The sequence below is a fragment of the Mya arenaria genome, chromosome 14 (genome assembly GCF_026914265.1).
Source record: "Mya arenaria isolate MELC-2E11 chromosome 14, ASM2691426v1".
In the NCBI taxonomy this organism is placed as follows: domain Eukaryota; kingdom Metazoa; phylum Mollusca; class Bivalvia; order Myida; family Myidae; genus Mya; species Mya arenaria.
Genome location: NC_069135.1, coordinates 45,065,372 through 45,092,912, shown reverse-complemented (window position 1 = coordinate 45,092,912; position 27,541 = coordinate 45,065,372). Strand labels below are relative to the sequence as shown.

The 27,541-nt window shown below is 38.2% G+C and overlaps 1 protein-coding gene across 1 annotated transcript in view; it reads right to left on the bottom strand.

The window, feature by feature from the left end:
- Positions 1-2,331: 2,331 nt before the first annotated feature.
- Positions 2,332-27,541, bottom strand: part of LOC128216171 (leucine-rich repeat serine/threonine-protein kinase 2-like) — a 58,819-nt gene continuing 33,609 nt past the window's right edge. The window contains 19 exon segments of the mRNA XM_052922748.1: positions 2,332-3,256; positions 4,957-5,025; positions 5,383-5,555; positions 6,105-6,248; positions 6,562-6,728; positions 12,231-12,309; positions 12,781-12,959; positions 13,619-13,723; positions 19,549-19,755; positions 20,204-20,308; positions 20,489-20,614; positions 21,378-21,476; positions 21,798-21,977; positions 22,531-22,596; positions 22,770-22,833; positions 22,982-23,055; positions 23,196-23,302; positions 23,531-23,664; positions 23,926-24,017. Of these exon segments, the coding sequence (XP_052778708.1) occupies positions 3,135-3,256; positions 4,957-5,025; positions 5,383-5,555; positions 6,105-6,248; positions 6,562-6,728; positions 12,231-12,309; positions 12,781-12,959; positions 13,619-13,723; positions 19,549-19,755; positions 20,204-20,308; positions 20,489-20,614; positions 21,378-21,476; positions 21,798-21,977; positions 22,531-22,596; positions 22,770-22,833; positions 22,982-23,055; positions 23,196-23,302; positions 23,531-23,664; positions 23,926-24,017 (2,292 nt within the window). The 3' untranslated portion in view covers positions 2,332-3,134.

Sequence of the window (27,541 nt, the reverse complement as noted above, 5' to 3'; positions counted from 1 at the left end):
TTTTTTAGTAAAATGTACTCTACAATTCAAACTTGACTTCGGCGTATTGAATTTACTTCCAGGGTATACCAGCTTAACCAAATGTATCCCAAAAAATGCATTGTACATATTAATTAGGTTTATGTATACGGCTTCCTTCTACAACACCAAATACCTCTGAATCGAATCACCCGAATACTATTTATTCACGAAATGAACAGATTACTCATTTATATCAATGGTTTTTAAATATGAATATGCATTATGCTTCATGCTCCAGACTTTGGTCTGAAATTACCGAGACAAACTTAGAAATATTCACACAATTTTCGTTTCATTCGACATTACAAAACTATGACATCACAATTGTAGCAGGTCGATAGCCTGTCAACGCTTTACGCAATTTGATTTGAATGGTAAGTGTGTAACATGCATTTACTGGATAAAAGTTGTTAGTATGTACTCACACAAGAGCCAATTTAAGCAATTTAAAACATAGAAAATATTCTTATGAATGAACTTCAATCACTAAAAATAAACTGATTGTAGGATAAAATAAAGTATTATAATTTCATTTAAAACATTATGGTAGCTATAGAAGCAGATTGCTTACTAGGTATTTTTGATGTAAATGTTAATGTAAATTAGGTCGTTAACTAACGCAGTTCTAACTGCGCTTGGGTTGATACGCCCGTGCTCGCATAAATTCGACAAATGTTAAAAATGTTATGTCGATCTGCCGATGCCATTTCCGAGATACGGTTATAAAAGTCTGAAGGCCTAGCGGCCTACAGCCTTAAAAATGCTGATTGGGGAAAATTGTTCTTTCTTAGCACGCAGAGTTCTCAAAATGACACGCATACTGCTTGTTCAATATAACATACATGTATATGGTAATATCCCAATTTAAACTGATGGTAATGTTATGTTGATTATATACATTCATGTTTTTGACTAGCAGAAATGATTTCGTCATTTGATTGGCGATCGCAGTCATGTAATTATTCTTCACATGACTTGAAATACCGCTAGTCACTGATGTTCTGCCGAACAAGTGTGGAATGGGCTATTGCGAAAAAATATATTTACTGATGAATTATTACAACTAATTTTCGCAATCATTGTAAAATATTTATACCTATCAGTGAATGCTTGAAATGGTTGGAACTGAAATATATGGATTTCTATTAAACTTTTGAATCAGCGTCATCGCCATATACTGTTGGTAGTATATTTTGACTTACCATGTTAATGATACTAAATCATTTTTATATACACCGGCATCACTTTCATGTGTTGATCTTGTACGTGCTTTTGTACGTGTTTATACATTTTGGCTTCATTGAGGAAGAAAACGTATGCATAAGTATGTGCATATTCTAAATTCAATTATATTTTAATTCCGTTTGACTTCCGTTTGCAATGATGCAATGACATGCCACGAAATTGAATTGCGTGAAGTTGTTCGTGTCATTTATTCCATGTTACTCACGGTTGGTGTAAAATTAATCCATACGATAATGTTAATCATTCTATGGACAGCCTAAATCAATATATCCTTTTGCTGAATAACTTCACTTGATTCTTGAACATGTATGAAAGTCATGCTTAATGCTTATTGTTTAGTGCTTCGTAAAATCGTACATGATAAAGCTGACGTCACAGTAGACTTACAGAAGTCGTCCGCAACACGATCTGAATATTTTGGAAACTTCATTATCGGTCAATAACATGTCATTTTAGCAACAAAAACTGTTCAATTTGCCGAATTGATTAAAATATGAAAATCATTACGCAAATAACGTCTGAACGGTGAATGTTTCGACACTTTATATTTGTAAACTATTTTTCGGGCAGATTCACAATTCACTTTGCCAAAAGAATTGTTCGGCTTTTGATATAGGCATGGATTGATATATTCAAAATTTTTTTTGTATAACAAAAAGTACGTTAACTTTGATTTTTTTAAAGACCATTCAACATTTATTGATGAAATTTGAACAAGACCACCCTTAATTTATATAGAATTTCCGTCATGAGTTTGAGAACTACTTGGTCTCGTTCTGAGATGAATTATGCGGCGTTTTCAGCCTGCTCAAATTCCCATGTAGTCATTACAAAAGCGTCATAGCCGCAAAATAAGTCGAACAGAAGCTTTGCTGGTATGTAGGGCATGTCTAGTTTAATGCTGTGACTGTTCCGACAAGATTTAGATAATGACAGCAACAGGCGAACGGTCAACGGACGATTGATGGTCGTTCATTGAGTGGTTTTTATTTGAGGTCGATATTCGGCGAACTTGTGACGCCGATATATAGCAGGCAGGTGGGGTATTCCGACTCATATCGTTCAAACATCGTTTGTCGTGTGTATAATGACACTCGCGCTGCATAACTCCATAAGCCGCCAAAGAACTGTTGTATTTTTGGAATTTTATAAAGAAGCCTTTTCTCACTTCAGTTCATACACTTACATATCAAGCATAGCATTGCTTTTGGAATGAAATGAATTAAGGGGAGAAGCGTGTACACATATTGTAATAAATAGACGAGTAACAATATAACAAAACATACACTTTGTAAGGGTCAAACGATAATCATACTATTGATAATGAGTCATGTCTGTGTTGTCGATTTCTAAACATTGGCAAACCTCGGTAAGTTAACAGTTTGTTAGGTTTTAGATCAACCGATTTGCGAAACCTTATAAAGCAACGCGATATTTAATGACACTTCCATTATATAGTATGGTGTTGTTTGATCGTACAATGGAAAACTAACACGGAGCACACAATACAACATGCACAGAGTAAACAATAATCTCACTAGTAATCGTTCATGCACAAATAAAGGCGATTTCATCGTAACTATCCACGGGAAAATATTATATAAAACATATCAGTTTAACACAGTCCGCTTGGCCTAAATGTTTATATTTATCTTTTGCGAAACAATGTTGGAGTTACATCCTTGGAAGGGTCGATGAAAACACAGTCGAAATCACTGGCGGAAAATTGCTTTATTTCGACAGATGTATTGCGTATGCATAAACCCGGTGTTACTGCAAGTGAATGTAGCATCGCAAAACATGTATAATTGTTGACATGAATCACGGCAACACTATAACCATTTGGCGTATCGTTCATATTCGTGGTATCACTTTGGGAATTTATTGCTGGATCGACTGAGTTCGCGGCGCCTTCTTTCATAGTCCCTCAACATTTTCGCATATTCCGGCAGGTCAGCATCCCACATTAGAACACAGCCATGTAAGAAACCTGCCAGTAAAATATGACATAGTTGGTCAATCACATTTCCGCGAATGCTAATTCGCATTTGGACTATACCATTAAAACTAGAGAACTTCAACTGAATTTTCTAGAAATTAAAATATTACAATGGTGAGGATATTATAAACGTACTTATGCAAAGGACGTCGTTCATGTGAGAATTTTCAACACATTAAAATATATTTGATCATTTAAATACCAAGATAATGATAATAGTGTTCATCCCTCATCCTCTATTGACTTCGTGACATTCTAGTATCAATGAAAAAGCCAAACGAAACTTCAACATGGGAAAATAAAAATCTTATGAGCTCTTGGCACTTATATTTTACATTATACACGTGAGTTCAAAGCGAACGTTAGGATTAGCATATGATCATTTTTAATACCAGGAAACACGTAAAATAATAACTGTTTCAGGAGTTGGAGTACTGAATACTGTTGTACCTAGTGCTATTGGTATTTTAAATATATCATAACTCCTCTGAAACTTATGATGATGAAACTGCAGTGTTGTGTTAGTGATATGTACTTTATTAGAAAGAACACTGGTCGTCGTGTTGATAATGTTTATTAATATGTCGGATTGTGGTGTCGATATTGTTGTTAATATTTTTTGTTGTGATGTTGACAATGCTGATTAATATTTTTGATTGTGGTTTTGCTAATTAAATGAAAAAATAGATACAACAACAAGCAGTTTATCATATAGGCAAGGTTTTCGGGCTTTATATATAGTTTTCGCAAAAGGAAACGACCGACAGCAGTAGGGCCATAATTCCAATCCGCGTATTGATTATGTTAACACCGCCCTTCCATAGAGTACGCCCGCTCTTTTTCTGTAGGTAGAGGGTGCAATCGTCAAAGCTTATTCATACACACAATACAAACATAGTTAACAAACATGAGGAAAATATAAACGCAAAGTTTAACGAGGCTTTATGAAGGCACATCATGAACTTAAATAGAGTATACATACTTTAACTGAAAACCGAAAGACCATTAGAAGGGGTAATAAAAGGGCATTAATTGTAACATTAAATACATGGGGATGGTAATGAAAACGACTTGTACATCGAGAAAATGACACCAAACGTCATGAAATAAATGTAGATATGTTTGTTTCGTTGTCATATGTGGGCCCTAGTGCTTTTATCTATGTATAGATAGGCAAGCGTTTAATAATGATAACAGTGAAGGGAAAATAAAAATAACGTGAAATGCTCAATCACGCGAAAGCCACTTTTCAAACAATTAAACGTATTGATTTAATCCTCATGTTCACCCATGAGAATTGTTCGATTACTATTCGAGATACTCGCAAACTTGCACGCAGCGCATTCGCGCTTTGATCTATATCTTCGGGTAAACAGTTGCTAAAATGTATGGTAATGAATTGAATACAAATTTCAATACACTTCTACGCACAGGTTACAGAAGGTAAAAAATTCAGCTCTATATGAGCTTATCAAATAATGCTCCCAATGAGCCAATTTCTGACCACTGTGCGCAAGAGTGAATATCCGCTTGGTGTCAAAAGATTTTCATTGGTACGTGATTTGTGACATTCATAAATTGAATAAAATAAGTCTAAGGTAAAAAACACACACCCTATTTTGAGAATGTAAGAAAGCTTCGGGTAATTATTTACATACATATACATACAATTTAGCTCTTGGACATTTTACCTTTCGTATCTTGGAATACGTCCACGTACCCAAGGCCTCCAGAGAACACTGCTCGATGCTTTAACGGTCCTGAAGTAGCCAGATGGAGAGTTGAGGATATTTTGATAATGACGTCGGAAAAGGTAATTTTATTTCTACTATCATCACTCATGCTTTCCATTGTTAACCACGTTTCAAGTAATGTGCTAAATATGAACATTTTACAAGAATCTACTACATTTCATCAAATAAATTATTGTAGATATCATATTATATTAAAACAAAAACCTTAATTTGAAAATAACAAAATTACAATGTTAACAACATGGACAAACATAGTAGCCAATCACTAAACGAAGACACAGAAGTCTGATGTGTCTTAAGTTACTGGAAGGGGACTTTAAGCAAACTTAAACTAAAATTAAGACAGTTGGCCTTAGGTGATACCTGAGCTATTCACGTGCTCAAGACTGCGCACGGCCTGTGTGTACCGTCTCGTCACCATGACCATTTTCAAGGTCATGATATCAATTATGCATATGTAGCCCCCGTGAGTGCCCACCCATATCGACCGCTGGTCAGCGGACATAGCTGTTATTCTGGCTTCTGTGTTCGGAATGCTGTAATGAATAACACTGTTATACAAATATGTTTCCGGGTTAAAATATTTGCAGGGATAGAACTTTTCCATGGCTTTCCGTATAATCTATTATAAGCATTAAGGTTTGTGAACTAATATATCATTTAAGGCCGCAGTTAAACGATCGACGTTTGGTTCGTCGGATTTACCGCATTTATATTTAAGAAAATGCAATAATATTATTGAAGCGACCACTCAAATTTTACCAAACAGACCCATAAATGAGTAAAAAATCAACTATGTGAAGCTCAGAAGGTGAAGTAAGATTTTGTTTTATACGAAATGGAAAACAAATATGTTGAATATTTATTTCGCCCGCTTGTTTTAAATCAGATGAACAAATAAATCATTTGAAGTGGCCTAAGGATTGCAGTTCAAGCAATATAAACGCCATGACCTAACTGAATACTATGGTATATTTATTTGTCAGAAAAATCGTAGGCAACATAAAGTTGTCACGATACAGTTATCATTCTGTTACGAAAATAAATTGTTACCAAAACAAGTTCAATTTTGAAAGTTTACGAACCCGCACGCTTTGACCAGATCTACAGTATGCGACTGTTTTTCACTGTGCATGTCCCAAACCTCGACAACGGTCGAACTTCTCTTGGACAATATAAGTATACTCTTGACAACCGCTAAACTGTGAATAGCTGGCGCGGAGGGATGCCTGCAACGGAACATTCACTTATTCCACATCTTTCAAAACAATGGTACTTTCATGAATAAAACTTTGCTAGAAAAGCCAACGCAGGTACTATGAATAAATTACATACTGCAAATGTATTCATAGTACACAAGAGGGTCGCATGTCACTTTCGTCAAAAAGGAGCTACTCATGAAAATCATGTAGATTGATTTGACCTTAACATGTGAAATTTCACATTGACACGGGTATCTATGTCTACTTAAATGTGTCTATGTCTTAAAAAAAATAGTCTGATTTGTTTTCACAGTTGTTTACTATCATGTAAGCTCTGTACCTCTCTCCGGTTTCAATAATCTTATCAAAGACAAATCCCCTTTCTGTATTTAGCACGAGCACCTGGGAACCGCACGTGACATAAACACGCGTGCCCTGTCGCACCATGCACTTCACCGGCTCGTAGTCCTCTCCCGGATACAGACACACCAACTCCCGGTTGGGTTCCTTGAAGGAATGGATCAGCTGTATATATTGTTTAAACGCTTTAAAGTACTATTGTTCATTAACATTTATTTATGTTAAAGATGGACTCCAAGACAAAAAAATAGCTCAACGATCTCACCAAGCTAAAGTTTCTTGTTAGCAGTATGCCGACTTTAAATAAAGACTAACTAAATTTATATCATATAAACGCGTGGATAACACTATGTTTCCTCTGTACTTATATCCCTATTTACGAAATTAAAGAGAAAGGAATATACGACTATATATCAATTGAATGAAACACATGTGGTATTCCTCGATTTAAATCCCTGTTACTAGGAAACAGTAAAATGTATCAAGAGAGATTCTTAAATGTTTGTGTAGTTTGTTAGTTGTTGTTATGTGTCGTCGAGCGTGTCTCGTGAAGTGTTTGTAAGTTGTTGTTATGTGTCGTCGAGCGTGTCTCGTGAAGTGTTTGTTAGTTGTTGTTATGTGTCGTCGATCGTGTCTCGTGGAGTGTTTGTTAGTTGTTGTTATGTGTCGTCGAGGGTGTCTCGTGAAGTGTTTTTAAGTTGTTGTTATGTGTCGTCGAGCGTGTCTCGTGAAGTGTTTGTTAGTTGTTGTTATGTGTCGCGGAGCGTGTTTCGTGAAGTGTTTGTAAGGCCACACCAAATTGATATTTCGTTCCGCGGATTTACCGCTCCTATTTTTTTGAAAATGTAAAAAAAAAATTTTTTTTGTGCGCCCGCACCTCCATTTTGATCGCCAAGCAGATTTTTCTCAGGTAGTAATTTATTAAAAGGCTAAAAAGAATCAAGTATAATTTTTCTACATTAGTTTTCGTGTTTTTGTAAAGGGAAGTTACCGATGCGTAGTGTTTTATACTGTATATCGATCGGTTTAGCATGGGTTTCAATAAATTCAATCAAAATGGCGGCTTCCGGTATAAACAATGTGGCTCGAAGTTTGGAAATTAAATCTTATTTTTGACAATACATATGTTTTGAGCATGCTTGAAGTCATTGTTGATCGTCTCATGCACTTAAGGATCTTTATTTAAAGCAATCATTATGCAATAAAGCATGTGTATCTGAGACTGGTAGCGATTATATTGCGTAATTAGTGACTCGTTTTGAATGGACATCGGAATGATCAACTTAGTACTATTTTATTCAAGTCATAATACAAGAGACAAAAATTTACCTCGTTACGACGATGCTGAAGATGGACAGGTCAACTTAACTGGAACATGAGTCATTGTTTGGTCCAAATTGATGTATCAAGCTCATTTTTGATCAAATTCTGACAAAACAACAGTTTTGAACAAATATCTTTCCACAAATAGTGATATAAAGACTGGTCTGGATATACCTCAACATAAGTAAGCCTAAGTTTATCACCTTATATTTATGCCCCCCTTCGAAGAAGAGGGGTATATTGCTTTGCACAGGCATGTCGGTATGTCGGTCGGTCGGTCGGTCCGTCGGTAGACCAAAGCTTGTCCGAGTGATAACTCAACAATTCCTGGACGTATGGTCATCAAACTTCACATGAAGGTTGGGCCTGACCAGTACATGACCCCTATTGATTTTGGGGGTCATCGGGTCAAAGGTCAAGGTCACAGTGACCTTTAATGGTAAAATAATTTTAAAGATTGTCCGAGTGATAACTCAACAATGCCTGCACCAATGGCCCTCAAACTTGACATAGAGGTTGGGCCTGACCAGTAGATGACCCCTATTGTTTTTGGGGGTCATCAGGCCAAAGGTCAAGGTCACAGTGACCTTGAATGGTAAAAGGTCGTCCGAGTGGTAACTTGACAATGCCTGCACCCATGGCCCTCAAACTTGACTTGGAGGTTGGGCCTGACCAGTAGCTGACTCCTATTGTTTTTGGGGCTCATCGGGTCAAAGGTCATGTTCACAGTGACCTTGAATGGTAAAAGGTTGCCCGAGTGATAACTCATCAATGCCGGCACCCATGGCCCTCATAATTGAATTGGAGGTTGGGCCTGACCAGGAGATGACCCCTATTGTTTTTGGGGGTCATCGGGCCAAAGGTCAAGGTCACAGTGACCTTGAATGGTAAAAGGTTGTCCGAGTGATAATTCAACAATGCCTGCACCCATGGCCCTCATAATTGAATTGGAGGTTGGGCCTGACCAGTAGAAGACCCCTATTGTTTTTGGGGGTCATCTGGCCAAAGGTCAAGGTCACAGTCACCTTGAATGGTTAAAGGTTTTCCTTGTGATAACTTGACAATGCCTGCACCCATGGCCCTCAAACTTGACTTGGAATTGGGCCTGACCAGTACATGACCCCTTTTGTTTTGGGGGGTCTTCTGGCCAAAGGTCAAGGTCACAGTCACCTTGAATGGTAAAAGGTTGTCCGAGTGATAACTCGACAATGCCTGCACCCATGGCCCTCAAACTTGACTTGGAGAATTGGCCTGACAAGGAGATGACCCCTATGGTTTTTGGGGGTCATCTGGCCAAAGGTCAAGTTCACAGTGACCTGGAATGGTAAAAGGTTGTCCGAGTGATAACTCGACAATGCCTGCACCCATGGCCCTCAAACTTGACTTGGAGGTTGGGCCTGGCCAGAAGATGGTCCCTATTGATTTTAGGGGTCATTGGGCTAAAGGTCAAGGTCACAGTGACCTGGAATGGTAAAAGGTTATCCGAGTGATAACTCGACAATGCCTGCACCCATGGCCCTCAAGGTTGACTTGGAGGTTGGGCCTGGCCAGAAGATGGTCCCTATTGATTTTAGGGGTCATTGGCCCAAAGGTCAAGGTCACAGTGACCTTGAATGATAAAAGGTTGTCCGAGTGATAACTCAACAATGCCTGCACCCATGGACCTCAAACTTGGCATTGAGGTTGGGCCTGACCAGAAGATGACCCCTATTGATTTTAGGGGTCAAAGGACAAGGTCACAGTGACCTTGAAAGCGACCTTGACAATTCCTGGACCTATGGTCATCAAACTTGACATGAAGGTTGGGCCTGCCCAGTAGATGACCCCTATCGACTTTGGGGGTCATCAGGCCAAGGTCAATGTCACAGTAACCTTTAACGCAAAAAAGTTAACAAATCCTCTTCCACTGATGTCTCAACAATGCCTGAACCTATGATCATTAAACTTGACATGGATGTTAAGCCTGACCAGTAGATCACCCTTATTGATTTTAGGATTCATAGAGCCAAAGGTCAAGGTCACAGTGATCTTGAATGGTAAAAGGTTGTCAGAGTGATAACTCGACAATGCCTGAACCCATGGCCTTCAAACTTGACTTGGAGTTGCATCTGACTTGTAGATGACCCCTTATGATTTAAGGGGTCATAGGGTCAAAGGTCAAGGTCACAGTGACCTTGAACGAAAAAAACTTGTCTGTGTGATAACTTGACAATGCCTGCACCCATGGCCCTCGAACTTGACATTTAGGTTTCTGGTGACCAGCTGATGACTCTGGATTTTGATTTCATAGAGTCAAAGGTCATGGTCATAACACACTCTATCCTCACACTTTAATGGTCATAATCTGAAAACTGCCATAATGGCAACAAATCAGCTGTCATTTCGGTCCATGCATGTTTCATATAATCCTGACAACATGGCGCTCAGGGGGGGCATAATGTTTGACAAACATCTCTTGTTTGTTTTTATTTGCAGCATAATCCGGGATTGTAATGCACATGTCAATTGTAACCACTGCCCCGCCCGCCACTTGCCCTTGTTACAGGGGTATACCGGGGACAGCAGAGGCAATTGGCTGTGTTTTTACCTTTCAGGTGGCCCCACAGTGCCTAGTGAATGTGGTTTTGTCTTCATATTGAAAATAGTCGGGAATGGGCCTCACATAGGTATTCGGGGTTGCGGGGCCATTTGGCAGGGATTTTACCAGTAGTGTGTCCATGCAGGTCGGGTATTTTACCCGGGATTTTTAGACCGGAAGTCAAAGTCCGCGCTATTCCGGATTTGGGGGGGGGGGGGACATATACAATTGGCTGGTGCATAAAAACATCTAAATAACCAAAAACAGTACTCTGAAAAATACCCTTGTTCATTTTGTTTTAATAAGCACATGTCATTGCATTTCCTGTGATAACAGAAACAAAATTTAGTCTGTTATATGGAGTCTGATGTTTGATGATGATGATGCCTGTGTAAGTGATCATTTTTTACAAATCCAAAATCAAATACAGTTACATATGATGTTGAACTGATTCAGGTAGATTTATATAAGTCGTTTCAAACTTTTTACTAAAAACAGGGTTATATTTATTATTATAAATGATCGTCATATTAAAGTACGTTTTAATAATATAAGAAATTAGATTTATCCATATAATGTTTGTACTAAACACGGATGAATAAATAGTATGTATTCCGACATTTTCCCGATGTCCATTAGAGGTTCAGTTCAAGATGGCATTAAAATGGGTTAAAGGGCAATTATTTCGAACAATCTTTCTTATTTATATTGAATATAAGGAAAAATATATTTTTCGCTCTTCGCTCGCTTCGGTTTTTATGAAAACTGACAAAAAATTTTTTTTTTTTTTTTTCGCTCGCTCGCTCCAATTTTTTGGGCAAAAATCCGAGGAACTAAACATTAATTTGGTGTGGCCTAAGTTGCTGTTATGTGTTGCGGAGCGTGTCTCGTGAAGTGTTTGCAAGTTTTTGTTATGTGTCTTCGAGCGTGTCTCGTGAAGTGTTTGTTAATTGTTGTTATGTGTCGTCGATCGTGTCTCGTGAAATGTTTGTAAGTTGTTGCTTTGTGTCGCGGAGCGTGTCTCGTGAAGTGTTTGTAAGTTGTTGTTATGTGTCGTCGAGCGTGTCTCGTGAAGTGTTTGTTAATTGTTCTTATGTGTCGTCGATCGTGTCTCGTGAAGTGTTTTTTAAGTTGTTGTTATGTGTCGTCGAGCGTGTCTCGTGAAGTGTTTGTAAGTTGTTGTTATGTGTCGTCGAGCGTGTCTCGTGAAGTGTTTGTTAATTGTTGTTATGTGTCGTCGAGCGTGTCTCGTGAAGTGTTTGTAAGTTGTTGTTTTGTGTCGCAGAGCGTGTCTCGTGAAGTGTTTGTAAGTTGTTGTTATGTGTCGTCGATCGTGTCTCGTGAAGTGTTTGTAAGTTGTTGTTATGTGTCGTCGATCGTGTCTCGTGAAGTGTTTGTAAGTTGTTGTTATGTGTCGCGGAGCGTGTCTCGTGAAGTGTTTGTAAGTTGATGTTATGTGTCGTCGAGCGTGTCTCGTGAAGTTTTTGTAAGTTTTTGCTATGTGTCGTCGATCGTGTCTCGTGAAGGGTTTGTAAGTTGTTGCTATGTGTCGTCGATCGTGTCTCGTGAAGTGTTTGTAAGTTGTTGTTATGTATCGTCGATCGTGTCTCGCGAAGTGTTTGTAAGTTGTTGTTTTATTGCAAACATGATTGCAAACATGTTTTTTTAATATATGGCTATCGGGTTTGTCCCTGTCGTTTCAACTATATTATGCTATAGTTTGTGTATCTAGAATAACTATGACTTACTTGGATCAGTTCTTGGACTGGCAGTAACGCAATGCGACCATTGGCTAAACCAACTAGAAGAGTGTCGTCATTAGTTTTCCTGAATAAGTACAAAATATACCATATGATTAACTCTGCATAGGTATATACCAAATCTGCAAACAAATAGCAATCTATATAATGACACTCTTTGTGATTATGTTACTGGAAATTGCGAATTAATCATGTTTTTGTTTTTTATTTGATTCTGTTGTTAAAAAAACGAAACAATTTCTCACTTTGATACGTTTTAAAATACGAAAAAGACAAAAAATAATCTAAAAAGTAATCACATGCGGTCGATCTAAACTTCTTAAATGGTGTTTAGTGACGCATTTGTGTTTTATTGGAAAATGCACGGAATTCAATGGGTTTGGCATGAGATTCCATAAAAAGATGCATTAATTACAAGACAAATTTTAGTATTTAAACACAATCACCTAGGTGGCAATTATGCAAAGTAAGAAAAAGAGATACAAGCTACCATAATACTTCTAAATATACATACATTGGTATATATGTATGTGTTTACCTTTTGCAGTATGTCATACAAAGAACAGAACCCTCCATTTGCAATGAGGAGTGTAACGTCTTGTATGTTTCATCTGTCGTATCAAACAGCCAGACCCGCCCCAGCTGTGTGCCGATAGCTAGTCGGCTATACCCGAGGGACAGCATACAAAGCACACGCCCATGGTTAAAGAAGACGCCCTAGAATAATGCAACTTGATGACAGTACCATACATCAGTGAACTGATTAGGTAATTTGATATTATGTAGACTATCTAGCTGATACATATTGATGAACACAATTACCATCCATAACATGACTCAAAACCATTATACTGCAACGTGCTCTCTCATAATTTGAACCTTTCTCTTGTTTTGAATAAACACATACACACAACTACTCAGTCTGGATTTTAATACAAAATAGTATAAGTTGGTATATGCTTTTGTATGTATACGTGAGCATGAGCTTCGTTTAGAATGTACTGGGTGCATTGTGTACTGGGTGCGTTGTGTACTGGGTGCGTTGTGTACTGGGTGCGTTGTGTACTGGGTGCGTTATGTACTGGGTGCGTTGTGTACTGAGTGCATTGTGTACTGGGTGCATTGTGTACTGGATGCATTGTGTACTGGGTGCATTGTGTATAGGGTGCATTGTGTACAGGGTGCATTGTGTACAGGGTGCATTGTGCACTGGGTGCATTGTGTACTGGGTGCATTGTGTACTGGGTGCATTGTGTACAGGGTGCATTGTGTACAGGGTGCATTGTGTACAGGGTACATTGTGTACAGGGTGCATTGTGTACAGGGTGCATTGTGTACGATCATTATGTACTTGGTATGGTGATGAGGAGGTTTACCCTAGTTTTGCTCGAAGGGTCGCTCAAATCCGAGAAGGAGAGCTGGAATGATTCAGAGTCGCCACTAGCAATCCACAGTCGAAGTCCATGTTTGCCTTCCCGCTCCTGTAAAATACTTAATCTCGTACGACAACTGATAAGGCTGAGTCGCCACTAGCCATCCACAGTCGCAGTCCATGAAGTACTAGACAGCTGATATAGAAGGGTGACCAATAGAATTTAGACTCGAGACTGGCGATGCACAATCGAAGACAGCGTTTTCAATCCCTCCCAATTAAAATACCGGCAACAAAATATGTATATGTCATATTGTGGCAATTCTCTTGAATACTAAACATTAAGATGACAAGCAACCCTCAACCCAATAACACGACAAGCAACCCAATATTAAACATAACGATACCAGACAACCATCAATCCAATAATACATAACGATAACAGACAACCCTCAATCCAATAAAACATAACAATAACAAGCAACCCTCAATCCAATAATACAAAACGATAACACGCAACCCTTCCAATAATTCATAACGATGACAGGCAACCCTCAATCCAATAATTCATAACGATAACAAGCAACCCTCAATCCAATAATACATAACGATGACAAGCAACCCTCATTCCAATAATTCATAACGATGGCAAGCAACCCTCAATCCAATAATTCATAACGATAACAAGCAACCCTCAATCCAATAATACATAACGATGACAAGCAACCCTCAATCCAATACTTCATAACGATGAAAAGCAACCCTCAATCCAATAATTCATAACGATAACAAGCAACCCTCAATCCAATAATACATAACGATGACAAGCAACCCTCAATCCAATAATTCATAACGATAACAAGCAACCCTCAATCCAATAATACATAACGATAACAAGCAACCCTCAATCCAATAATACAAAACGATAACACGCAACCCTCAATCCAATAATTCATAACGATGACAGGCAACCCTCAATCCAATAATTCATAACGATAACAAGCAACCCTTAATCCAATAATACATAACGATGACAAGCAACCCTCATTCCAATAATTCATAACGATGGCAAGCAACCCTCAATCCAATAATTCATAACGATAACAAGCAACCCTCAATCCAATAATACATAACGGTGACAAGCAACCCTCAATCCAATAATTCATAACGATAACAAGCAACCCTCAATCCAATAATACATAACGATAACAAGCAACCCTCAATCCAATAATACAAAACGATAACACGCAACCCTCAATCCAATAATTCATAACGATGACAGGCAACCCTCAATCCAATAATTCATAACGATAACAAGCAACCCTCAATCCAATAATTCATAACGATAACAAGCAACCCTCAATCCAATAATACATAACGATGACAAGCAACCCTCATTCCAATAATTCATAACGATGGCAAGCAACCCTCAATCCAATAATTCATAACGATAACAAGCAACCCTCAATCCAATAATACATAACGATGACAAGCAACCCTCAATCCAATAATTCATAACGATAACAAGCAACCCTCAATCCAATAATACATAACGATAACAAGCAACCCTCAATCCAATAATACAAAACGATAACACGCAACCCTCAATCCAATAATTCATAACGATGACAGGCAACCCTCAATCCAATAATTCATAACGATAACAAGCAACCCTCAATCCAATAATACATAACGATGACAAGCAACCCTCAATCCAATAATTCATAACGATAACAAGCAACCCTCAATCCAATAATACATAACGATAACAAGCAACCCTCAATCCAATAATACAAAACGATAACACGCAACCCTCAATCCAATAATTCATAACGGTGACAAGCAACCCTCAATCCAATAATTCATAACGATAACAAGCAACCCTCAATCCAATAATTCATAACGATAACAAGCAACCCTCAATCCAATAATACATAACGGTGACAAGCAACCCTCAATCCAATAATTCATAACGATAACAAGCAACCCTCAATCCAATAATACATAACGATAACAAGCAACCCTCAATCCAATAATACAAAACGATAACACGCAACCCTCAATCCAATAATTCATAACGATGACAGGCAACCCTCAATCCAATAATTCATAACGATAACAAGCAACCCTCAATCCAATAATACATAACGATGACAAGCAACCCTCATTCCAATAATTCATAACGATGGCAAGCAACCCTCAATCCAATAATTCATAACGATAACAAGCAACCCTCAATCCAATAATACATAACGATGACAAGCAACCCTCAATCCAATACTTCATAACGATGAAAAGCAAACCTCAATCCAATAATTCATAACGATAACAAGCAACCCTCAATCCAATAATACATAACGGTGACAAGCAACCCTCAATCCAATAATTCATAACGATAACAAGCAACCCTCAATCCAATAATACATAACGATAACAAGCAACCCTCAATCCAATAATACATAACGGTGACAAGCAACCCTCAATTCAATATCAAACATAACGATAACAAGCAACCCTCAATCCAATAATTCATAACGATGACAAGACACCCTCAATCCAATAATTTATAACGATAACAAGCAACCCTCAATCCAATAATTCATCATGATGATAAGAAACTCTCAATCCAGTAATACATAACGATGACAAGCAACCCTCAATCCAATAATACAAAACGATGACAAGCAACCCTCAATCCAATAATACATAACGATAACAAGCAACCCTCAATCCAATAATACATAACGATGACAAGCAACCCTCAATCCAATAATACATAACGATGACAAGCAACCCTCAATCCAATAATACATAACGATGACAAGCAACCCTCAATCCAATAACTCATCACGATAACAAGCAACCCTCAATCCAATAATGCATAAAACGATAACAAGCAACCCTCAATCCAATAAAACATAACGATGACAAGCAACCCTCAATCCAATAATACAAAACGATAACAAGCAACCCGCAATCCAATAATACATCACGATAACAAGCAACCCTCAATCCAATAATACAAAACGATAACAAGTAACCCTCAATCCAATAATACAAAACGATAACAAGCAACCCTCAATCCAATAATACAAAACGATAACAAGCAACCCTCAATCCAATAATACAAAACGATAACAAGCAACCCTCAATCCAATAATTCATAACGATGACAAGCAACCCTCAATCCAATAATACATAACGATGACAAGCAACCCTCAATCCAATAATACAAAACGATAACAAGAAACCCTCAATCCAATAATACAAAACGATAACAAGCAACCCTCAATCCAATAATACAAAACGATGACAAGAAACCCTCAATCCAATAATACATAACGATGAAAAGCAACCCTCAATCCAATAATTCATAACGATGAAAAGCAACCCTCAATCCAATAATTCATAACGATAACAAGCAACCCTCAATCCAATAATACATATCGATGACAAGCAACCCTCAATCCAATATCAAACATAACGATAACAAGCAACCCTCAATCCAATAATTCATAACGATGACAAGCAACCCTCAATCCAATAATTCAAAACGATGACAAACAACCCTCAATCCAATAATACATAACGATGAAAAGCAACCCTCAATCCAATAATTCATAACGATGAAAAGCAACCCTCAATCCAATAATTCATAACGATAACAAGCAACCCTCAATCCAATAATACATATCGATGACAAGCAACCCTCAATCCAATATCAAACATAACGATAACAAGCAACCCTCAATCCAATAATTCATAACGATGACAAGCAACCCTCAATCCAATAATTCAAAACGATGACAAACAACCCTCAATCCAATAATACATAACGATGACAAGCAACCCTCAATCCAATAATACATAACGATGACAAGCAACCCTCAATCCAATAATTCATAACGATCAAAAGCAACCCTCAATCCAATAATACATAACGATAACAAGCAACCCTCAATCCAATAATTCATAACGATGACAAGCAACCCTCAATCCAATAATTCATAACGATGACAAGCAACCCTCAATCCAATAATACATAACGATGACAAGCAACCTTCAATCCAATAATTCATAACGATGACAAACAACCCTCAATCAAATAATACATAACGATGACAAGCAACCCTCAATCCAATAATACATAACGATGACAAGCAACCCTCAATCCAATAATACATAACGATGACAAGCAACCCTCAATCCAATAATTCATAACGATGAAAAGCAACCCTCAATCCAATAATTCATAACGATGACAAGCAACCCTCAATCCAATAATACATAACGATGACAAGCAACCCTCAATCCAATATCAAACATAACGATAACAAGCAACCCTCAATCCAATAATTCATAACGATGACAAGCAACCCTCAATCCAATAATTCATAACGATGACAAACAACCCTCAATCCAATAATACATAACGATGACAAGCAACCCTCAATCCAATAATACATAACGATGACAAGCAACCCTCAATCCAATAATACATAACGATGACAAGCAACCCTCAATCCAATAATTCATAACGATGAAAAGCAACCCTCAATCCAATAATACATAACGATGACAAGCAACCCTCAATCCAATAATTCATAACGATGAAAAGCAACCCTCAATCCAATAATTCATAACGATAACAAGCAACCCTCAATCCAATAATACATAACGATGACAAGCAACCCTCAATCCAATATCAAACATAACGATAACAAGCAACCCTCAATCCAATAATTCATAGCGATGACAAGCAACCCTCAATCCAATAATAAATAACGATGACAAGCAACCAATCCTCAATCCAATATCAAACATAACGATAACAAGATACCCTCAATCCAATAATACATAACGATGACAAGCAACCCTCAATCCAATATCAAACATAACGATAACAAGCAACCCTCAATCCAATAATTCATAACGATGACAAACAACCCTCAATCCAATAATACATAACGATGACAAGCAACCCTCAATCCAATAATACATAACGATGATAAGCAACCCTCAATCCAATAATACATAACGATGACAAGCAACCCTCAATCCAATAATTCATAACGATGACAAGCAACCCTCAATCCAATAATACATAACGATGACAAGCAACCCTCAATCCAATAATTCATAACGATGACAAGCAACCCTCAATCCAATAATACATAACGATGACAAGCAACCCTCAATCCAATAATACATAACGATGACAAGCAACCCTAAATCCAATAATTCATAACGATGACAAGCAACCGTCATTCCAATAATACATAACGCTGACAAGCAACCCTCAATCCAATAATACATAACGATGACAAGCAACCCTCTATCCAAAAATAGATAACGATGACAAGCAACCCTCAATCCAATAATTCATAACGATGACAAGCAAGCATCAATCCAATAATACATAACGATGACAAGCAACCCTTAATCCAATAATAAACAATACGATGACAAGAAACCCTCAATCCAATAATAAACAATACGATGACAAGCAACCAATAGTAAACATTATGTAATCTGTTACAAGGCTTGAACGAGGTATCTGATCTTACACCCACTGCACAATAAGACTTATTCAAATACAGTCCAAACTCGCTATGTCGACCTCGGATACCTCGATTTTCAGATCGAACTTTTTTCCCGGTCCGCAATTTATTTCTTCTAATTATTTATTTTAGTATTCTCCCGCTATCCCCGGTATAATCCCGGACCTTGGGGTGGGGGTGGGGGTACGATTGACTGATGCATTACTTTATAAATAAAACATAACATTCGTGGAAATTTATTACGATTTTGTATGAACTTGGCGATGTAATATTTAAGAATGACCACTCAAACAGTATCTTATATTTCTTGTTTATACTGTGGATTTCGTAGATTAAAACCAACAATAGCAAAGGGGAAACAAGAAACACATACCTCCACAGCAAGGCATTCCACAGTCGTGGACCTTGAAACGGTGATCACTTTATGCACACCATGGATCTCTGGCTTCCTCAATGTGTCCCACAGATTGTCTGTGGTAGGCCGGGTGTCGGGATCGTATTTAAGACAGGCCATGATCACCTGCTGCATATCAGGCCACGTGTGAGTCGTGTGGGTTTCCGGTGGAGGGATTTGACGCCGCTATAGTATAGGAACTCATTTGTATTGTGTTCAGTTTAGTGAATACTAATTTATTTAAGCTGCATATATATTTAGCCCAACTGTGACGAAAGCTGTTACCAGGGTAGATACCAGTACTCAGACGTTCATTTTGAGAGGTAATAAGAAGGTTCACTAGGTGGGGCTCCAACCCACGACCTCTTTGGTGAGCGGCGAGCACATTTACTACTCTGACTGTGTTAACGGGTGCCTTTTTGGCACTAAAAAGAAGTATATTCTGTTATAAATTATATCATTTGTATAATGATATGCCAATTCAAGTGGGGTTATTGGTCCATAACTTTACTTAATAACGAAATATGTGTTCCTGTTAAAAAAAAACTAAATTACAAAAAAGTGTAAATATGAAAACGTTTAATGTTTATATATAACATGAATGTATAATAGATCAGACAAAAACATGTATAACCTCTGATAAGGCTCTATCCATTTCCATGCTGGAGTCCATGTACTGGAAGGGATGCTTTCCAGTGAGTAGCACGAACAAAGTGAGGCCGAAGGAGAATATATCTGCCTGAAAAGTACACTATGCCTGCTGTAAATATAGCTTGACAACATAAATGAAAATCTAACGTTTAAGCATATTGGTCAAAGTATTTTTTTAAAAACGTTTCTTGGGTATATACTCCAAACTACATGTCTGTCATCGTAGAAAAATCTCAGGTAGTTTCGAAGTGGAACTGATGTATCTTACCTGAAATGAGTAATTTTCCTTGTTGATGACCTCAGGGGCCCTGAAACCTGGTGTGCCTTCCTGGGCACAGAGGCCTTGAAGGGCTGTGAACCTGGCAATCCCGTAGTCAGCTATTTTGGCGTTTACCTGGATCACAAACATATAATTCCTACAAAACCTTGCATAAGAGTGAAGTAAATATATATACTTGATTTGGCATTTTATATTAACAGGTAACTATTAACTACACAACCTTTAAACCCTTACCTGCTACATCTGAAATAAACTATACCGTCAGTACTCGTACACTTACAGTTATTCCTCGTTCAATAACCATCAGTCCTCATACAATCACAGTCAGTACTCGTACACTTACAGTTATTCCTCGTTCAATAACCGTCAGTCCTCATACAATCACAGTCAGTACTCGTACATTTACCGTCGGTTCTCAAACAATTACTATCAGACCTCGAACATTAACCGTCAGTATCCGTACATTTACCATCAGTTATCGTACAATTACGTTCAATCCTCTCACATCAGTAATCGCACATGTTCCGTCAGTACTCGTACAATTACATTAAGAACTCGAACGATTACCGTTACTTACTACCTTATTAGTAATGTCTCTGTCTTTTGGTAAGGTGATAGTCGAGATTTCAGAAAAAAATAGTTTGTCATATTAAGTTTATAAACGAACAGTTATTGGTTATTTCAGTAAAAGACATGCATATTATATTACGATTGTAAAACAAGTTATAGCAATGAAATAGTACACAAGGTTGCGCGAGAGTGTGGTGTTTTGTTTCCGTGGGAAGTAGAGTACCCGAAGGAAACTCATTTGTCCGACTCGGTGACCACAAACCAAACTCACACAACATGCCTTATACACATTTGCAAATGCTCTTACTGTTGAATCTAGGGACAGGCTGAAGATGAGAACATTCTCTGGTTTCATGTCCCGGTAGACGATCATGCACTGGTGGATGTACATCAGCCCTTCTGCGATCTGATGTATCATTATAATACAACACTTATCAATACTAAAATGTTAAATACGTATTACATATAGTTTATAGTATGTAGGTATTACTTCGCATTCGTGTACCAATAATGTATGTATTAGAGTGTTTTATGTTCAAATTTGCTAACCAAATAATTGCTAAATTCCTGTACAAACTTGTTACTATATATACTCACATGTATGTACTAAGTGTACATTAAGATTACATCAACAACCTTTTTTATGCAGACTTTGCAGCTGCAAGTTGGACTTAAACGTTCGCTTGTTGCCTATTTTGTATCTTGAAAAAAGACAGCCTTTACCTACCTGCATTGCGATTTTGTGTTTGAGCTGCCTAATGTCTCTCTTGTTATGTTCACCACCCTCCTTAACCAGCGACGCCAAGGTCCCGTGGGCAGCGTATTCGATCACAATGAGTGGAGGCCTCACCCCCACCGCCAGGAGGGCCACGACACTCGGATGGCACAAGGATTGTAAGATCGTCGCCTGGAATGTTAACAAGATTTAATGGACTAAACAGCTCTAAAAGGTCGATTTATTAGTAAGATTTTGGCTACTGGGTTTGCAATAGTGGAATCATCGTACTTTCAAAGTCAAAGTAGTAGTATTTACAGATGTTATAAAAACAAAGAATTAAAGGTTTGAAACTCGAATTAATGTTTGTGTTTTCAACCCCAAAATCATTAATTCATTAAATCATACAACCGGTTGTGTAACCCCTGATATTGTTACATGTATTTTTAAACTGTTTAGATTTATATGTTCAATCTTGCTCTCAACGACAGATGTTGGTACAAGTGTGGGGCTCCTGACTGAAACCCCACTGAAGTCCTGTTTTACTGACACTTACAAGACGTGAACCATGGTACTTATGGCTATATTATTCGTGTCTATGTGTCTCACCTCACTCGCTGAGTAAGTGGTTAGCCTTGTCTCTTGACAAAGCATAAGTTTAAAGTTTGGTAACTGAGAGTTATCCTGTAGTTTCCATTTTGTATTTAAATTACTATTGTAATTATATATGTGCTAGGGAATATACCTCTTGTCTCAACATTTTCACGGAATGAACATCGGCAATTTCTTTGAACAGCTTCACTGCAACCGTCTACAACAATGGGCATACAATTTAATAACGATACATTTCATTAATCGTGAGAAAGATCACCAAAGTAAGATACATATAATATTTAACCTTAAAGTATTTATCATGTTCAAAGTATTTCTTATTTGCAATCATCAAAACTCTTTCATCATGATATACGGATGAGTAACGATTACCTGTCCTTTGTATTCGCCTTTAAAAACACCACCAAAACTTCCATCTCCAAGCTGGTTGGATGGCCTGTTTACACAATATACAATATAGGCATTACATTATCAGGAAGTCTGAATTAAGCATGCTGAATTAACATTAATGAACCAGGATAAGTTAACATATAGTAATGATGTTTATGCATATGTACTAACAAACATTGTACAGTGGCACTTACAATTCATCAAATGTAAACGCATTCTGCTCTAGTTTAAATTCGTCTTCGATATCACCAAGGATGAGGTCTGGGGCCTACACAAATAACATTTAAGAATAAACTTAGTGGAACATCAAACTTTTACCTTAGCAATTCAGAAATAAACAGATTGTGACAGAAATAAACTAAGACATGTTTGACCTTGAAACACAATATAAGCCAAAGCAGATTGTACCAGTTCAGATAAAGCTACTTCGCCTCCATGCAGTGGGCATCTGACGATGTCGTCCTCTGATGCCGCTTTTTGCAGGTAATTTATTGAAAACAGATGTTTGTCGGCGTCTAAATGAGAAAAAAAATCATTCGAAATGAATGGTAGGTGTTGAATACAGCATCAAAACCTGCATGGCAACATATTATGTTGATCAAAATTTATTGAAACGACGTCAAAGATCTAACTTAATACGAATGAACCGTAAGATAAAATGTATATGATAATTTTTGGCAAGGTTAATACACACAGTGTCGTTTGGTCTGTTAAAGACTGTGGTAAATGCCTTGTTTACGTACCAGTTCCTATACATTGTGTACAGGGCGTCAATACTTCCAGAACGGGCTGTCCCTTGATCGGGTCAATACTTGTCAATCCCGGGTACCATTCATCTATAAGACTGTCGATCTCGTCAACGGCTCGACACAGCAACCTTTAAATAGTGTAACCGCTGATGATTAAGTGGTAGTTATGGTATTAGTGTATTGTGTTGGATAATGTTGCTGTTGTTGTTGTTGTTGTTGTTGTTGTTGTTGTTGTTTAGATACACTTTAGTTGACAACATTTACGTCTCTTTTGTAATTGTACCGACAGAAGGAAAGTATTAAATGATATTATGCGCAGCATGTTTACACTTAGAAACACAACACAATGGTTCACTTAAGTTTCGAACGATGCATGATTTGTTTCTTACTTGACGCCTTGTTTCGTCGCGGGAACTGTGATTTGTATACACTCCATTTTGTTACCATCTCTCGGTTCATAAGCTAGCAGAATGTACTTCTCCTGAAGAGACACATTATTTAATGCCTTATTAGCGTCACTCATTTCAATGGGTTCATTATATTGTTTATTGTTCTTAGCTAACGATTATTATCTCAAGAATATTGTTTTGGAAATAGTAATTATTTTCGAATTCTACTTTCCATACAATTTGCATCAACACTTATCGTCTGAGTGAGATATAGACCTTACCTCCCTCCAAATGAGATATAGACATTATCTCCTTCCAAAATAATAAATATACCTACCAAATAAGATATGGACCTTACCTCCCTCTAAAAGAAATATAGACCATACCTTCCTCCAAAATGAGATACAGACCTAACCTCCTTCCAAAATGGGATATAGACCTTACCTCCTTCCAAATGAGATATAGACTTTACCTCCCTCCAAATCAGATAAAGACCTTACCTCCCTCCAAATCAGATTTAGACCTTACATCCCTCAAAATGAGATATAGACCTTACATCCCTCCAAATGAGATATAGACCTTACCTCCCTCCAAATGAGATATAGACCTTACCTCCCTCCAAATCAGATATAGACCTTACATCCCTCCAAATCAGATTTAGACCTTACATCCCTCCAAATGGGATATAGACCTTACCTCCCTCCAAATGAGATCTAGACCTTACCTCCCTCCAAATGAGATATAGACTTTACCTCCCTCCAAATGAGATATAGACCTTACCTCCCTCCAAATGAGATATAGACCTTACCTCCCTCCAAATGAGATATAGACCTTACCTCCCTCCAAATGAGATATAGACCTTACCTCCCTCCAAATGAGATATAGACCTTACATCCCTCCAAATGAGATATAGACCTTACCTCCCTCCAAATGAGATATAGACCTTACATCCCTCCAAATGAGATATAGACCTTACCTCCCTCCAAATGAGATATAGACCTTACCTCCCTCCAAATCAGATATAGACCTTACATCCCTCCAAATCAGATTTAGACCTTACATCCCTCCAAATGGGATATAGACCTTACCTCCCTCCAAATGAGATATAGACCTTACCTCCCTCCAAATCAGATTTAGACCTTACATCCCTCCAAATCAGATTTAGACCTTACATCCCTCCAAATGGGATATAGACCTTACCTCCCTCCAAATCAGATTTAGACCTTACATCCCTCCAAATGGGATATAGACCTTACATCCCTCCAAATGGGATATAGACCTTACATCCCTCCAAATGAGATCTAGACCTTACCTCCCTCCAAATGGGATATAGACCTTACCTCCCTCCAAATGAGATATAGACCTTACTTCCCTCCAAATGAGATATAGACCTTCCCTCCCTCCAAATGAGATCTAGACCTTACCTCCCTCCAAATGGGATCTAGACCTTACATCCCTCCAAATCAGATTTAGACCTTCCCTCCCTCCAAATGAGATCTAGACCTTACATCCCTCCAAATGGGATCTAGACCTTACCTCCCTCCAAATGGGATATAGACCTTACATCCCTCCAAATGAGATATAGACCTTACCTCCCTCCAAATGAGATATAGACCTTACCTCCCTCCAAATGAGATATAGACCTTACCTCCCTCCAAATGAGATATAGACCTTACATCCCTCCAAATCAGATTTAGACCTTACATCCCTCCAAATGGGATATAGACCTTACCTCCCTCCAAATGAGATATAGACCTTACCTCCCTCCAAATGGGATATAGACCTTCCCTCCTTCCAAATGAGATCTAGACCTTACCTCCCTCCAAATGGGATATAGACCTTACCTCCCTCCAAATGAGATCTAGACCTTACCTCCCTCCAAATGAGATATAGACTTTACCTCCCTCCAAATGAGATATAGACTTTACCTCCCTCCAAATGAGATCTAGACCTTACCTTCCTCCAAATGAGATATAGACTTTACCTCCCTCCAAATGAGATATAGACTTTACCTCCCTCCAAATGAGATATAGACCTTACCTTCCTCCAAATGAGATCTAGACCTTACCTCCCTCCAAATGAGATATAGACCTTACCTCCCTCCAAATGAGATATAGACTTTACCTCCCTCCAAATGAGATATAGACTTTACCTCCCTCCAAATGAGATATAGACTTTACCTCCCTCCAAATGAGATATAGACTTTACCTCCCTCCAAATGAGATATAGACCTTCCCTCCCTCCAAATGAGATCTAGACCTTACCTTCCTCCAAATGAGATATAGACTTTACCTCCCTCCAAATGAGATATAGACCTTCCCTCCCTCCAAATGAGATATAGACCTTACCTTCCTCCAAATGAGATATAGACTTTACCTCCCTCCAAATGAGATATAGACTTTACCTCCCTCCAAATGAGATCTAGACCTTACCTCCCTCCAAATGAGATATAGACCTTACCTCCCTCCAAATGAGATATAGACCTTACCTCCCTCCAAATGAGATATAGACCTTACCTCCCTCCAAATGAGATATAGACCTTACCTCCCTCCAAATGAGATATAGACCTTACCTCCCTCCAAATGAGATATAGACCTTACCTCCCTCCAAATGAGATTTAGAGATCTTACTTCCCTCCAAATTAGATATAACCCTTACCTCCCTCCAAATCAGATTTAGACCTTACATCCCTCCAAATGAGATATAGACCTTACCACCCTACAAATGAGATTTAGAGATCTTACCTCCCTACAAATGAGATATAACCCTTACCTCCCTCCAAATCAGATTTAGACCTTACCTCCCTCCAAATGAGATATAGACCTTACCTCCTTCCAAATGAGATATAGACCTTACCTCCCTCCAAATGAGATATAGACCTTACATCCCTCCAAATGAGATATAGACTTTACATCCCTCCAAATCAGATATAGACTTTACCTCCCTCCAAATGAGATATAGACCTTACATCCCTCCAAATGAGATATAGACCTTACCTCCCTCCAAATGAGATATAGACTTTACCTTCCTCAAAATGAGATATAGACCTTACCTCCTTCCAAATGAGATATAGACCTTACCTCCCTCAAAATGGGATATGGACCTTACCTCTCTCCGAATGAGGTATAGACTTTACCTACCTCCAAATGAGATATAGACCTTCCCTCCCTCCGAATGGGATATAGACCTTACCTCCCTCCGAATGAGATATAGACTTTACCTTCCTCCAAATGAGATATAGACCTTACCTCCCTCCGAATGGGATATAGACTTTACTTTCCTCCAAATGAGATATAGACCTTACCTTCCTCCGAATGGGATATAGACCTTACCTTCCTCCGAATGGGATATAGACCTTACCTCCCTCCGAATGGGATATAGACCTTACCTCCCTCCGAATGAGATATAGACTTTACCTCCCTCCAAATGAGATATAGACCTTACCTCCCTCCGAATGGGATATAGACTTTACCTTCCTCCAAATGAGATATAGACCTTACCTCCCTCCGAATGGGATATAGACCTTACCTTCCTCCGAATGGGATATAGACCTTACCTTCCTCCGAATGAGATATAGACCTTCCCTCCCTCCGAATGGGATATAGACCTTACCTCC